The 15962-nt window shown below is 36.6% G+C and overlaps 1 protein-coding gene across 3 annotated transcripts; it reads left to right on the top strand.

Moving 5' to 3' along the window:
- Positions 1 to 692: 692 nt before the first annotated feature.
- Positions 693 to 15564, top strand: phka2 (phosphorylase kinase, alpha 2 (liver)). 3 transcript variants are annotated; one of them, XM_082155455.1, is made up of 31 exons: positions 693 to 1398; positions 2172 to 2330; positions 2992 to 3039; positions 3199 to 3367; positions 4252 to 4334; positions 4419 to 4499; positions 4576 to 4674; positions 4926 to 5072; positions 5620 to 5673; positions 5763 to 5885; positions 5991 to 6086; positions 6377 to 6484; positions 7129 to 7207; positions 7928 to 8062; positions 8203 to 8312; positions 8422 to 8566; positions 8660 to 8738; positions 8835 to 8974; positions 9712 to 9882; positions 9963 to 10063; positions 10168 to 10301; positions 10412 to 10568; positions 11481 to 11560; positions 11655 to 11733; positions 11805 to 11934; positions 12010 to 12111; positions 12194 to 12312; positions 12575 to 12598; positions 13386 to 13613; positions 13908 to 14108; positions 14827 to 15564. In XM_082155455.1, exons 1-31 carry the CDS (start codon positions 1321 to 1323, stop codon positions 14998 to 15000), a joined length of 3633 nt encoding a protein of 1210 aa, XP_082011581.1. In that variant the 5' UTR covers positions 693 to 1320; the 3' UTR covers positions 15001 to 15564. The 3 variants fall into 3 exon arrangements, with proteins under 3 accessions (XP_082011581.1, XP_082011579.1, XP_082011580.1); XM_082155453.1 differs by lacking the exon at positions 12575 to 12598 and adding an exon at positions 12882 to 12935 and having other exon boundaries at positions 694 to 1398; XM_082155454.1 differs by lacking the exons at positions 693 to 1398; positions 12575 to 12598 and adding an exon at positions 12882 to 12935 and having other exon boundaries at positions 2240 to 2330; positions 3128 to 3367.
- Positions 15565 to 15962: the final 398 nt, after the last annotated feature.

The raw sequence follows: 15962 nt of genomic DNA on the forward strand, positions 1-15962 counted from the left end.
TTTTCTGTTCTATTATAAATTATATTCCATTCTATATAATATATAAGCAGCAGTATGTAGTTGTTGTCTTTACTGAACAACATACCGAGAAATCAGTGGCTGAGGGACTTATCAGCACTAAAAACACATGGATTTTGTTTTTTTGTTTTTTGGACTTTGGATTAGTCCATGAGTCTAGTCACTGGTTTACAAAGTCTCTGAAAGTTGAAGAAAATGTACAGACCTGAAATGTATGACACTTGTTGTCAAGATAAAAGTATGTATACTTTTATATAATTGAACCATTTTGATTGAATCAGTAAATATTTGTACTTGGCGCAGGATAACATCACACTGGCCTCTCAAAACTAGAGAGAATATTTATTGTTGGCTTTTAGTGTCAATATGCACTCAATATAGGGCTCTATAGAGAAAGAGCGCATTTAGGCCACGCCCACATCGGTTCGGCGGGGGGGTCAATCCAACCCTCTCCATTGATTTTGTATTGCGTGAAGCTGCTTCCTTGTCATTTCTTGCTTCTAACAAAAGACAGAACAATGCATAAAAGCTGCTGTGTGACTGACAGATTGTACAACAATGTAAAGGGTTGGACTGTTTCCCCCCCATCGGTGGGCGCGGTTTTCAGATTATGACGCATGTCATCATGAACCAATCAGAAGACGAGCTTCTACATGAAAACAAATCGCGTTTGGTCCAGAGCGCATACCGTAGGCAGAGCCCAATGTCAATGTCAAAAGGAGAACCTAAACGGATTTTTCCATTTTAAACCCTAAAACATGACATTTTAATTAACTTCTTGGTAGTGCTTAGCAAGAGGAATAGGTGTGGATGATTAGAAAACTCCTATGAATTGCAATGTTTGTTTAAAATAACTAGAAATCTTCCGTCCGTCCCTGGATGCTGGCGAAGGATTATTAAACTGCACGGTTTTCCTGTCACTCAAACCGCCGTACGTCATCATGTGGGCGGGCTCCCGTTTGCTGTCAACATTCATGCGGGATGTGAAATACTTAACGAACATGCAGAGCTTTAATACAGATCCTTAAAATGGCAAAAGGGCGTTTAATGACTTTGAAAAGCCTGTTTGTGTGGTGAGCCTGTGTATTTTAATCGTTTTTAGTATGGAGTAAATGGATAGACAACACTGCGAACATGACTTGGCTAATCATGAATCACTAATACAGTAAAGATCTGGTTGCATGCTCTCCTCCTCCTGTAATCGACTGGGAAGCAGAAGGTTATTCAGGAAGATATCTTCTGAAATTCCATGTCAGGCTCATAAATAGATCATAATTGTCAACAACAACAATAGATGACAGCATGAGGAGCCGCAGTAATTCAGGAGTGAGGTTGGATGGATTTGCCAGACTTGTCCATGAAACAATATTATGTCACCAGGTTTGTTCAAAACATGATTTGTGAATTCTATTCTATTCTATTCCAGTCTGTTTTTCTCTCTCTCTCTAGTGTGTTATATTGTATATCGTGCTATTCTATTCTACTATATTCTTTTCTGTTTTTTTTAATACATTCTACTGTTTTGTTCTATATTATGTTCTATATTCTGTTTTGCTATATTATGCACTAATGTATTTTATTTTACTTTACTGTTCTAATCTATATTATACATTATTTAATATATTCTGATCTATTCTTCTATTCTGGTCTGCTGTACTGCGTTCTGAACTATATTGTCCATTATGTAAAACTGAATTATTAAAAGATTGGTAAAACAATTTTTGAGAATCAAAATCTAGTTCAAATAAAAACACAGGCATTTCTAGTTTCTTGTGGTTGAGATTCTTCTGTACCATTGGGGCCATTCTGACAGGAGGAATCTAAAAATAAATAAGGCTTGAACAAAGGTCACCTTTAAATAACTTGTGAGTGAGGGAATTTTTTTGTTTTATCTGTAGCATGTTAGAATTCTTTTAAAAGCTGAGCTGATGCTTTATGCACAACACAATGAACTGCATAAGTAACAATAAGTGATCACCATAACTATGTTTGATTATTTATTATATGATTTAACATTTTCACAGCAGGCATCTAGTGTTTAAAATACCATGTATAAAATATATAAATGCTCTGAGAATTAGCATAACAAATCAGACTTATATTTTAATTATATGGTGTGAACTAATAAAGATGGGTTTGACCTCTCCATATAGAATCCAGTGACAGGTCTACTGCCAGCTAGCGAGCAGCAGAAGGATGCCTGGGTCCGAGATAATGTTTACAGCATCTTGGCAGTGTGGGGGCTTGGCATGGCTTACCGCAAAAATGCAGACCGCGATGAGGACAAAGCCAAAGCCTACGAGCTTGAGCAGGTGACTAGAACTTCAAAACATGACCACCTGTTGCAGCACTGTTAGTAGTAGATTGCCGATGACTACTGTATAACAGGTGGTTGGATGATTGCTACCACTAGACTGTACATACCAAAGACTGTAACACCTTATAATGTGGACTTAAAGTCTTATTATGACTGATTCATTTTCAAAAGTTTGGGGTCAGTAAGATTATTTAATGTTTACAAGGAAGCCAAACATTTTTTAAATGTTTTTTACAGAAGTAAAACCGTTAAATATTATATATATATATATATGAACAGTTCAGATGCAAAAGCCTCTAAGTGCCATCTGAAATTTTCTTCTAGAATGATCATTTTTATCAAGCTCGTATATTTAAGTTCAATAATTTCACTTAAATCGCAATGCAAATTACCTATTAATTGTCATTTAAGTGAAAATACTTAACTTAAATATACAAGCTTTATAAAAATGATCACTCTAGAAGAAAATTTCAGATGGCACTTAGAGGCTTTTGCATCTGAACTCTTCATATATATATATATATATATATATATATATAAATAAATTGTCTTGCAATTTTTTGTAAATATAAATATAAATGCATTCAAAATATTGTGCTGCTCATTCCTTCCAGATAAAGTCACTACTTGCATTATTAATAAAACATGTTTTTCAGAGTGTGGTTAAGCTAATGCAGGGGTTGCTGCAGTGTATGATGAGACAGGTATGGCATTTAACTCTGTGGTCTTACTCATTTGTTATTCTAAACCCATTCATTTGAGTTAGTTTTTATTCTTTATTTTATACATTAGTTCATTGATTTTCTGCACACATATGAACACTCACGTCTCTGGCCTGGCTAAGCACGTGCATATTACGGCAGGTGGAAAAGGTAGAGAAGTTCAAACACACACAGAGCACAAAGGACTGCCTGCATGCCAAATATCACACACCCACCTGTGCCACAGTGGTTGGAGATGATGAGTGGGGGCACCTTCAGGTCGATGCCACCTCACTGTACCTGCTCATCCTGGCTCAGATGACCGCCTCAGGTGAGAACAACAATTGATCCTTAAAAAGAAAGTTCACTCAAAAATGAAAATTCATTCATTCAAACATTTACTCACCCTCATGTCATTCCAAACCTCTATGACTTTCTATCATCTGTGGAACACAAAAGACGATTTTGAATGTCTCAGTGTTTTTGGTCCATACAATGGAATTCAATAGTCACCAAAACTGCTTGGTTTCCAGTATTGCTCAAAATATCTGCTTTCTAGACAAAGAGGTTTGAAATGACATGAGTGAGAAAATTATGACAGAATTTTAATTTTTAGATGAACTATGCCTTTAAAGACCTATTGAAATTTCTTGACCAGCACAATTTTCTTTTCTGTGTTCCTAATGAAACATGAAATCCAGGGTGGGATGTATCAAAGGATTTGCTACTTGCTTTTTGCATGTCATATACATCTTTACTCGCATTTTCATTCTAGAGAACATTTGATTGGACAAAAATATGTATAGTAATCGTGTTTTTGAGAAAATCACTATAATTTGAATTTTTTTATATGTTATAAATACTCATTTTTTATGAGTACTTGTAGCCAGGCTCTCAAAAATCTGTTTGTGCAAAAACTACGGAATCTACGCAGAATTTAAACGGCTATCATTCGCAAATTCTCCACATCTTTCACACCTTTGTTTACTAATTACAGCTGCAAATCATAGTGAGCACAGAATTTTGCAGATATCCCCTAAAAACTAAGGCAGAAAATGTGAAAATATTCCACGGATTCTTTATAGATTTGCCTCAAAGCTGATTTGCCATGGGGTCTTAAATTTATCCTTTGATGGTTGTGTTGTGCTTTTTGTTGTGCTGTAGAGTTTCTTGTTTTCAGCAACCATTTTCATTGTTGTTGAAATCATATCGCAGGTCTGCGTATCATATCTAACTTGGACGAGGTGGCGTTTATCCAGAACCTGGTGTTCTACATCGAGGCAGCATACAAAGTGGCTGTAAGTTCTCACTGGTTTAACAAGAGGTTATACTGTATAACAGAGCTGAACTGGGATCACAGCCCTGTTCATTTTCCTCTGCAGGATTATGGGATGTGGGAGAGAGGAGACAAGACCAATCAGGGAATCCCTGAACTAAACGGCAGCTCTGTCGGAATGGCTAAGGTAGGAGAGCCATCTGTTCTAGTTTAGTCTCTATGTTCATTCAGAAGTTGATTTAGTTTGCTGTTCATGTTTTCAGGCAGCTTTGGAGGCTATTGATGAGCTTGACTTGTTTGGAGCTCACGGAGGCCCAAGATCAGTCATTCATGTTCTCCCAGATGAAGTAGAACACTGTCAGGTAAACTAATTAGAGTTTGTACCTGCTTATTACTTAGTTATTATTTTACAGAACAGAGCTGCGTCTCCCAAGTGCATCATATGTCAAAGTAGATCATAGAAGCCTTTGGCACTAATGGTCTCTATGATCTACTTAGGCTTTGGGAGATGCAGCCCAGGTTTATTATTAAGAATGATTCACATTTAAAATTATGTTTGTCCAATCAATAAGATTTCCTGAGTCAAACATCTTGTTTCTCATTGTGTTTCTAGTCTATCTTGTGCTCCATGCTGCCTCGAGCTTCCACCTCTAAAGAGATAGATGCTGGTCTGCTCTCTGTGATCTCCTTTCCTGCATTTGCAGTGGAGGATGCAGATCTGGCCAACATCACCAAGGGTGAAATCATCACCAAGCTGCAGGTACTGTGGTGTTAGGGAAAAGGCTATGCGGGACAATCCATCTTAAGTGTCGAATAAAATGTAATAATGGACCATTTTTATCGAAGAAAGTGTTGTAATGTTTTTCTGAGGGGTACCTTAGTAAGTATAGTGTACATGCAGAACATTTTACCATTTTTTTGGGGAGCGAGAATGTGCGAGAGAGTGCCATTCTTTAAAATGGATTATCTCTGGTGGGGGGAAATTAAAAATGATCAAGCAACCATTTTATAAATTTTTTGATCACTTGAGATGGAATTACCCAAAATTCTATTTCAATGCGATTGTTTTCCCCGGAGAAACAGTGCTTTTGCGAGCAAGTGCAACGTTTATCAGGGGAACGCAATACTTTTGTGAAAGAACGCAGAACTTTCATGAGAGAATGCAAAAGTTTTGCGAGGGAACACAAAAGCTTTGAAATATGATATGATTTTTTTTCCCATCACCATTTCCCCTTAAAGGCTCTGTAGTTTTCAACTGTGGTTTCTATTTATTAATTACAAGCTTAAGCATATTTTAATAATTTTAGGGACGTTACGGCTGTTGCCGTTTTATCCGAGATGGATACAGGACCCCGAAAGAGGTAAGCAGATTTTACACAAAATAAGTATTTTGTGGCTAGTTCTCTATTAATGTGACTGCATGCATTCTATATTTTTATGGTTGTGATAGGACCCCACTCGACTTCACTATGATCCAGCTGAGCTGAAGCTCTTTGAGAACATCGAATGTGAGTGGCCAGTGTTTTGGACTTACCTTATTCTTGATGGCATCTTTAATGAGGACCATGAACAGGTATGAACAGGCTATCCTGTAAAACCATCTTTAGTAAGAATTATGAATGAGAATTATGGCCACTTACTGCGTAGTAATGATTGACGGCTGTGTCATTCCTCATAGGTGCAGGAATACAGAGAGGCTCTTGATGAAGTTTTGATCAGGGGCAAACACGGGATTCGTCTGGTGCCTGAACTCTACGCTGTACCTGCTGACAAAGTGAGTTTCAACTTTTTAGAACTAGTTTAGTTACTCATATCAGGACCATGCACATTTCATAAATGTCTGATTTTCATCTGCAACAAATTATCATTTATCATACTGAGCTGTCATACATATGTATTATGTCAAAATACTCATTTTTTTACTGTGTAAAGATGCAATTGTGCCTAAAATCTGAAAAGTAGTTCAAATGTGTGTTTTCAGTCTGGTCAGTAAATGTGACAAAAAAAAATTCTGGGTAAAATGTTTTAATCTGTTGCTCATCTGTGTGTTTGTTTCCTGTTCAGATTGAGGAGGAGTATAGGAATCCTCGCTCTGTGGAGCGTGTGGCCTCTGGACAGCTCCCGCATATGTGGGGCCAGTCACTGTATATCCTGGGCAGTCTGCTGGTTGAGGTAATAAAGCCTGGACTGACAGGATCCGTTTTCATATGAAACATGTTATATGTAATCTGAAAATGTATGAGATATCATGTCAACTGTTGAAGTACTACCTTTCACACATGCGAAACATCAGTCATGACAACACTCTGAGTAGTTTTGGCATGGAAATGAATATGGCAATGTTAATATATTTGGTCTCGGTGGACTAGACCTGCTATGCATGCTGCTGCTGCAGAGCAAGGACAGACTTGTTACTACCATTAGATATACAGACACGCTACTGTGAGCATGGAAGATATGATGCTGCTGCATCAATAGACATACGTAAATCCCAGGCAGATCTAGACAGGTGGAGCTGGGGGAAGTGGAGGGTGTCAGAGGAACTCTGATAGTGTGCTGCAGGACCAGCTTACATCAAACACTAAACCAGACTATTTAAATGTTGAGCGAGCAATCTCATTTGGCGGCAGAACCAGCAAAGGTCAATCAGCTTGCCATGTGGTAATGGTGTGATTACTTGCAGATTACATGTAATGGATCTATGAGTCTGCGCCATCTGAACTAGATATTAATGTCAGTGTTTCTTGTGCAATCCTTAATGTTTTATCTATTCTGCTCCTTTTACAATTATTTGACCAATTATTTCTTTTTATCAGGGGTTTCTGGCCCCTGGAGAGATTGATCCTCTTAATAGACGATTTTCTAAAGAATTCAAGCCAGATGTTGTTGTGCAAGGTTTGTAAATATTATTTCTTATTTTATAAGGAATATTGACAGTTATGCAGTACTTATCAAGACACAGACCAATTTGTACAGTGTCTTAAATTGTGTATAAGTTTTGTACCTGTTATAACCTTTTAAACGGCTGTAATTTAGGGTAATAGTATATGCCATATATATATATATTTTTTTTATATTGTATTACTTAGTATTACAACAAAATTAGAAAGATTTAAAGTGCTACAGGATACGAAGGAAATAAAGATATAAAGGGAAAAAGTTGCTCAGTAAGGGAGTGACAGCTCAAATGAGAATTAACTTTTACAATTACTATATTATCATACCAATTTCTGTGATATCTAACAAAGGAAACAATGATCACTTTGTTTGAGTGAGACAAAACAACAAATATCACAACACATTAGAGAATTCATCGAACATTTAGCCTGTTGTTTTTCATGTAAAACATTTATAACATAATAAACTATATAATATGTAATGATTGTGATATAATAGTATAACTTTATGATATGATTTCCATCTATAAAATGTGCGAGTTTAATATTTTATTAATATTTTATATTAGGGGATATGAAAATCTGCCACATAGTAGGAATGACCCAGCTGGTTGCTGTGAGCTGAAGCAGATTCGGTTCATTACTAGAATCTTGACGCTATAATTTACTGAACAGAGAAAAATGACCTTTTGCTAGCAGCTCTACTTGTTCTGTTTAGTGAGTGTAGTTGCTGAGTCAGTGCAGATCCAGCAGCTTCTGAGGGATCATGGGATTGAGGTTCAGACTGTCTCTGAGGTTTCGCCCATCCGGGTCATGCCAGCTCGCATCCTGAGCCACATTTATGTGAAACTGGGTAAGTGTTCAGATCTACCATGACTAACAGGACAAAGCTAGATAAACGGCTGCATCTGTAGAATTGCTTTAAGAAGAAGGTATTTAAGGGTTCTAGGATACAAAATTAAATTAAAACCATTTCCTTTCTCCGTTGCATAGGTAACTATAAAAAACTGAATCTGAGCGGGCGACCATACAGGCACATCGGTGTCCTGGGAACTTCAAAGTTTTATGTGATCAGAAATGGTACTTACACATTCACTCCACAGGTAAATATGAATTATCTCACATGGCAGGAACTCTATTATTAGTAGAAGACCTACCGCAACAGTCATAAAGTCTAATAAAAGAAATACAACTTTGTTTTTTTTCTCATAGTTCATTGACCAGCATCACTTCTACTTGGCCTTGGATAACCAGATGATTGTAGAGATGTTGCGGACAGAGCTTGCTTACCTCTCTTCCTGCTGGCGGATGACTGGAAGACCGACCCTCACGTTCCCCATCACACACAGCATGCTGGGTAGAACTACTTCTTGTTGGTATCCTCAGAACATATTGTCACAATCTGCAAAAAATAATATTAACAGTTTCTTTGTTTCTATTATTGGGTCAGTTGAAGATGGTGACAGTGTTGACCCCTGCATTCTGTCCACCTTGCGGAAGCTTCAAGATGGCTACTTTGCGGGAGCAAGGTCAGACAGTTTGTGACAATAATAATAAAAAGAGATTTGTATAGTATGAGGTTTAAGGAACAGATGTTGTTCATTTCAAATCCCTGTGCTCTTTAGGGTGCAGATGGCAAACCTCTCCTCGTTCCTCACCACCTCCTTCCACACCCAACTCACCTTCTTGGATGCGGACTCTGAAGAGGAGCTGCTAGAGGAGGATGAGGAGGAAGAGGAAGAGGAAGAGAGTTTTGGGCCCTCAGGTATCCCTACCGACTCACACACAGCTGGTTTGTAAAGAATCTGTCCCCCAAAAATATATACATACCTTTTCCATTGTATTAGAAAGACTCGCGAAGCAAGCTGAATTCCTTTTTTGTAAAAAAACTTGAACACATTTGCAATGTTGTTAACTGTGGAAATGCGTCATTTCAGTCTGTGAAAAGGTTCCATTGTTAAATAAAACTATTAAAGCTGAAATAAAATAAAATAAAATATAAATGAACTAAACTTAATAAAAAATCTGAATTGTTGCTTTGAACTGAAATAAATAAGTTGAAGTTCTAAAATGAATAAAACTACAGCTTAAAAGCTAAATAGAAAAATAAAAACAAAAACTAATCAAAATGACAAAAGCACATAACAAAAAAATTTATATTAATTCAAAATATTAATAAATAGTATAATAGTATACAAATAATACTAAAATAATACTGCATATCAGTTATCCACTGATTTTAGAGCATTTTAAAACATTTATTTTTACATTTTACCTATAAGCTCACTTAGATAATCACAAAAAATATTTTTAACAATAATTTAATAATTTAACACTGATAAATGTAACCTATAGCAAATCTCAAAGTGAATATTCCTTTTTCATACTGTACATTATAATGTTGTGATGCCTAAATTAACATTTTATTTTATTTATTTTCTAGTATTTTATTTATTTATTTTCTAGTATTTTATTTATTTATTTATCTTTTATATCTTGCAGGAGGTTCAGTAGACATGTTTGACCAGTATCTCACAGATCTGTTGCACAGCACTGCCACAAAATGCCATCTACCTCCCATCCAGAGGGGGCAGCACCATGTCTTCAGTGCTGAACACACCACCAGGGACATCCTGTCTTTCATGGCCCAGGTTCAGGGCCACAACATGCCCAGTAAGCCCTCAAGATCTTGTTGATTCCATGCTTTCTTTTAGTGGAAGACTAGCCATCTCCTTATATGATGTGTTTTTCAGAGCCTTCCATGTATTTGCCTGTTGCCCCTATCATGAGCAAACACAGGAAGTCTCTGAACCTGCTAGATGTTGCTCAGCACAATGTTTCTCATCACACCAAGGCAAGTCCACACTCTAGCAAGCATAAAGTGAGGATCATTAAATGAATACACTTGTATGACACATAGTTTTGATGTGTATGTGGTTTTATCTGCAAACACTCTAGGCTGATAGCGTTGACCTGAACTTGCCACGTGATTCTCATGGGAACACAGACTTTGTCTATCTGGTCAATCAGCTAAAGCATTGTCCAACCCTTCAGGACCAGGCAGATATCCTCTATGTCCTCTATGCTATGAAGTAAGACCATACATACAAATCAACTGTATATCCATTCTAATATTTTGTTATTTAACACAGCCATTTTAATTTAAATCAATTATTAAATCATTCTCTTTGTGTGTGTTTAGGGGTCCGGATTGGGTGGTAAATCTGTCAGGACAAGGTGATGCGTCGGTTCGCTCTCTTCTCGAGGAGCTTTATGTTCGGGCCGGAGCGTGTAAGGAATGGGGCCTCATCCGCTACATCTCAGGCATCCTGAAGAAGAGGGTGGAAGTCCTTGCTGAAGTGAGACCCAATGTTAATCAATGTATTTTTGTCAACTACAGGCACTTTTATGTTTCATATCTATATCTATATATATCTATATATCTATATATATATATCTATATATATATATATATATATATATATATATATAATTTTTTTACACTATCATTGAAAAGTTTGGGTTTGGTAAGATTTAAAAAAAAAAATTAATAAAGAAGTCTCTTATGCTCATCAAGGCTGCATTTATTTAATCAAAAATACAGTAATATTGTGAAATATTCTTACAATTTAATATATTTTTATACATTTTTATAATGTAATTTATTCATGTGATGGCAAAGCTGAATTTTCAGCATCATTACTCCATTCTTCAGTGTCACATGATCCTTCAGAAATCATTCTAATATGCTGATATGCTGCTCGAGAATAATAATTATTATTATCATGCTCAAAACAGTTGTGCTGCCTAAAATTGTTATGGAAACCATGATACAATTTTTTTCAGGATTCCTTGATGAATAGAAAGTTCAAAATAACTGCTTTTATTGGAATCGGAATCTTTTATTATATTATAATTGTCTTTGCTGTCATTTTCGAACAATTTAATGCCTCCTCGCTGAATAAAAGTATTATTTTCGTTCTTGCTCTAAAAAAAATATTTCCAAAATTTTGAACAGTAGTGAATGTCACATTAAAACTATCTTGGAAACTTTTTTCCCTCATTTATTCATCATGTGTTTTTACTACTTTTTCAGACTCAAATTTTAATCCTAAACTATGAAAATACATAAAATATAAATTATTAGATTTATAAAACATAAATAATCTTAACAAAGTAAAAAAATTATTTGACCTTCAGTGGCATTATTTCCACCATGACCAACAATTTAGCCTCTAATAGTTTTTTGTTGTTTGTTTATATGCACACAGGCCTGTACAGATCTGATCTCCCATCATAAACAGCTAACAGTGGGTCTTCCTCCCGAGCCCAGAGAGAAGGTCATCACAGTGTGAGTGACTTTAGTTGCCTATAGTCATTTTAGATGTTGATTTTTAAATCGTTTTAATATTATCCTGTTACTTAACCAATTCTCTTATTTGTAGTCCTCTTCCTCCTGAGGAACTGATTAGCCTGATCTATGAGGCCAGTGGACAAGACATCAGCATTGCAGTACTCACACAGGTAGCACTAATTTCAAGCCCTGATGTAGTGTTGCTTTTTTTTCAATTCACTTATTAAACTTCTGAATTCAGGAGATCATGGCGTATCTGGCCATGTATGTGCGCTCTCAGCCATCTCTATTCGGAGATATGTTGCGTCTGCGCATCGGGCTCATCATGCAAGTGATGGCTACAGAACTTGCACGCAGTCTACACTGCTCAGGTACAACCAATCAGACAATGCAAATCTTTTCATTCGCTTACTTTAAATTCACTGGAATTAATCTGTCCTCTACAGGTGAGGAGGCGTCAGAGAGCCTGATGAGCCTCAGTCCATTTGACATGAAGAACCTCTTACACCACATCCTGAGCGGGAAAGAGTTTGGTGTAGAGAGGAGCAGTGAGTATTATTCAACCTTAGTTTTGCATGCTAATATTTCTGCTGGTCTGTTCCTTAATGATTTCCCTGTATCGTGTGAAAGTGCGTCCTATTCAGTCTTCAGCTACAAGTCCTGCCATCTCCATCCATGAACTCGGACACACGGGGGCCACCAAGACAGAGCGAACGGGCATCAGAAAACTCAAGACTGAAATCAAACAGGTTGAGTGAAATCATTTCTCAAGTGTTTTAATGTTTCATAAATGATGATATATTTACCCTGCCATTTAAGATGTTATAAACAGATTTCTTTACTAGTGTACATTAGACAGTTCCCTCTGATAACAGATCACTATAAATTGTAATGTGGACTCATTTTCTGTAAAGCTGCTTTGAAACGATGTGTATTTTGAAAAGCGCTATACAAATACATGTGACTTGACTTGACTTGCATTAAATAACATTTATATTATTTTGTTTTCAGCTCGATGACTCCAGACCCATAAGCGTGGGTTGAGTTTGTAAAATTGTTTTTTCAGGCATGCTGTGCAAATACTTTAGATTAGTTTTTTTTTTGTGTGCAGAGACCATTCTGTCTAGATGTCACAGCACATTTGTCGAACCATGCAAATTCTTAGTAATGTTCAGTTTGCCCATATCATACACATCTTGAAGCATCTTTTTTGACTGTAAGCCTCTCTGTATGATGCCTCAAATGTTCATTCGTCTGAAATACTCTCCATTCTTATGTTCATTATAAATGTTTGTATGTTCTGCTTTTATCCTCATAGATCTTTACCAGCAGTCATTCCATCAGCAGTAATTTCACATCCCCGCGTTCCACGGTAACTAAAAAAAAACAACAAAAAAACCTCTCCGTTAACTCCCGCTCTCCACTGTTAAATACTTTTCTTTCTTTCTTTAAAAATAAATACAAAAAATGGCCGTTTAAAAGATTAAAGATTAATTTATCTTGTAGGGGTTAATTCAACTCATTGGTTCTTGATCAGTTTTTTTCCAGTGCTTCAGATTAGTTATCTGAGTTGAAATGGGACAAACTTGCAGCCATAACAGACATTTAACATTTGTAATATGTGTCACAATTCAGTCTTGTCTTGTTGTGGTCATTTCACTCACCTAGCATGGGCTGACATTATGACATCCTTAGCTATAGCTATTTGTCCTAGTTCTTGCTTACTAAACCATAAGAGCTGTCTCTTTTAAACCGACGCCCCTCATTGTTAGCACTGCCTTTGTACATATCTTTGATGATGGAAATGTATGCGTGTCTGTAGCGATGCAGCAGCCCCTCCACTCCCAGTGGGATCCTGTCTCCGACCGATACTGGTGACTCACACCTGCAGTGGGAGGAGCGCCAGGGCCAGTGGCTGAGGAGACGCAGATTAGACGGGGCCATCAACAGGGTGCCCATGGGCTTCTACCAGAAAGTTTGGAAGATTCTCCAGAAATGTCACGGCCTCTCTATTGCCGGATACGTCTTGCCTTCCTCCACCACCAGTGAGGTGCATACGCCTGCACACACATACACACTATAATGTACCGAGCCTCTTAACTACCGTTCAATAATGTTACCGTTTTTACGTGATCAAATAAATGCAGATTTGGTTGAGCGTAAGAGACTTATTTCATAAACACTTAAAAAATCAAACCAACCCCAAACCTTTGAACAGTCTTCATATATTTATTTTATATTTTATATTGCTATACTATATTATATTGAAAAACGAATCTGGAATTTTTCTTGAAATGCCCATAACCATGTGTACGTTGTCTGTTGTCTGTGTGTATCATTGTAGATGACAGAGGGAGAGATTAAGTTTGCAGTGCACGTGGAGTCTGTACTGAATCATGTCCCACAGCCTGAGTACAGACAGCTGCTGGTGGAGGCCATTATGGTGCTGATGCTTGTGGCCGACATGGAGATTCCCAGTATTGGTGGAATTATTCACATCGACCGCATTGTCCACATGGCCAATGATCTCTTTCAGCAGGATCAGGTATCATCATACTTTTTTTTATATGCTGTTATGTGTAATCATAAGATGCTCATTATATGCTGCATGGTTTGTTATTCTCTATAGCAGTGCGCACCGTTTCTGAACTCCCTCAAACGCCAGGATTGTAGTCTTGAGTTTTCTTCTGGGAGCGTTCACGTCACAATATTCCTCATTTAAATAATTCCAACCCAAAGCATACGCAAAAAAGGGGGGCGTGGCCTGTTTCATTTGCTTGTAGTGTGTTGAAACTTGCGGTTATGTTTAGGGGCGCGACATTTCCGAAAACGCACTCAAAGCAGTTGAACAATCACGGTCCAGCCAACCAGATCAGAGTAAATTATGCTTTTCGGAAGGATGGGCTTCATAGAGACAGGAACTAGAATTACTGACAGAATGGGAAGAGAGGTGCTGGAACAATGTAAACTATGTGGAAAAATTATGTTTTTTTTTTTTTTACATTCAACCATGAAAACCTATTCTGGAAGTCCCCAAAAACAAAATCAAGACTTTGAAAAATGGCATAATAGGTCCCTCTTAATGTCTTAAAAACTGAAATAACACAAATAGAATTATGGAAATTATTTACTGATGAAAAAAGTTAAACAAATCAAAACTCATATGTTTTAGATGTATCACACTTACATCAAAGTGGCCTTCTTTTGTCTAGATTCCAGCTTTGCACAATCAGGTCACAGTTGCATATGTGTTTTTATTGCAGAGATCCAACGGAGCCAATGAGTATTTCTTGGAGAAAGATCCTGCCACAGGAATCTGCAACTTCTTTTATGACAGTGCTCCTAGCGGCAGCTATGGTACGATGACTTATCTTTCCAAGGCTGTGGTCACTTATGTTCAAGACTTCCTGCCAAGCAGCAGCTGTCTAATGCAGTAAAGACTGCAGTTCCCAGAAAATCTGTGACCTTCTGGACTGATCTTTGAATGGTTTCATTTAATCTAACTGTGAGAAAAATCAGTTGACCTCAGTTCGGTAGCAAAGGACAAGCATCAACAGGGAAGCAACTAAAATATCACAGGATATGTTTTGAAACTAACAGACTGTAGGAAATGGACCACTGTGCTGTTCTGTGTTTGAAGTATACAATTCTTTTTAAGAACTGTAAAATGCAAATAACCCTAAAATAATTAATATATTAAATAATTAATAATTAAATCTGGACATTTTAAGTATCTTTTTTGGTTGGTCGGCTAACTCATTTTAAAGTATTATTATAATTATTTAAAGTAAAGTTTATAATTTTATGTTCATAGAAATGTGTTTTATTTTAATTAAATTGGAGCTTAAATTGAATGTCTATAGGCCAGTTCTGGTGATCTGTACTATGTCTCTAGTTAAAGAAAACATTGTGTTATATTACTGTAAGCTTTGAGACTTGTGTTTTCCTCCTAACAATATCTTATAACTTATTACATTATAAAAGTACTATGTAATCTGTCATTTAACTGGTTCTTCTTATTCAAATAATCATACAGTAAACATTCAGGCATTACAAAATGCAATACCTCAGAGATTCATGTGAAAAATGAAATTATAGTCTGTACTTTTCATGAAAATGCAACGTTCTTCTAACTCATTTTATGAGTGCAATTCAAGCTTTTTCTTTTTTTTTTTTTTTACAGGTAAACTGGCAAATTAGGCATTTGAAGATTTAGTGAACTGAAAACTGGTTAATACATAGGTTTATATCACAAATCTTATTTATTTTATAGGGGGACAGTTAATGGAGAAAATCAAGAGAAATATGATGGATCAAATAATTTCATTAGCGAAAAATGTTTTAGGTTTTGTTGTACGTTTTGATCTGTGACATTTGAAAAGCAAAAGGGGCATTTTAA

The sequence above is a fragment of the Leuciscus leuciscus genome (genome assembly GCF_965113295.1).
Source record: "Leuciscus leuciscus genome assembly, chromosome: 23".
Classification (NCBI taxonomy): Eukaryota; Metazoa; Chordata; class Actinopteri; order Cypriniformes; family Leuciscidae; genus Leuciscus; species Leuciscus leuciscus.

Excerpts from the sequence above, each read along its gene's own strand:
- phka2 (XM_082155453.1), top strand. The coding sequence starts at position 1,321 with ATGAGGAGCCGCAGTAATTCAGGAGTGAGGTTGGATGGATTTGCCAGA. Across the intron at positions 5,674-5,762 it reads GATACAGGACCCCGAAAGAG|GACCCCACTCGACTTCACTA; the intron begins GTAAGCAGATTT and ends TGGTTGTGATAG. Across the intron at positions 6,087-6,376 it reads ACGCTGTACCTGCTGACAAA|ATTGAGGAGGAGTATAGGAA; the intron begins GTGAGTTTCAAC and ends TTTCCTGTTCAG.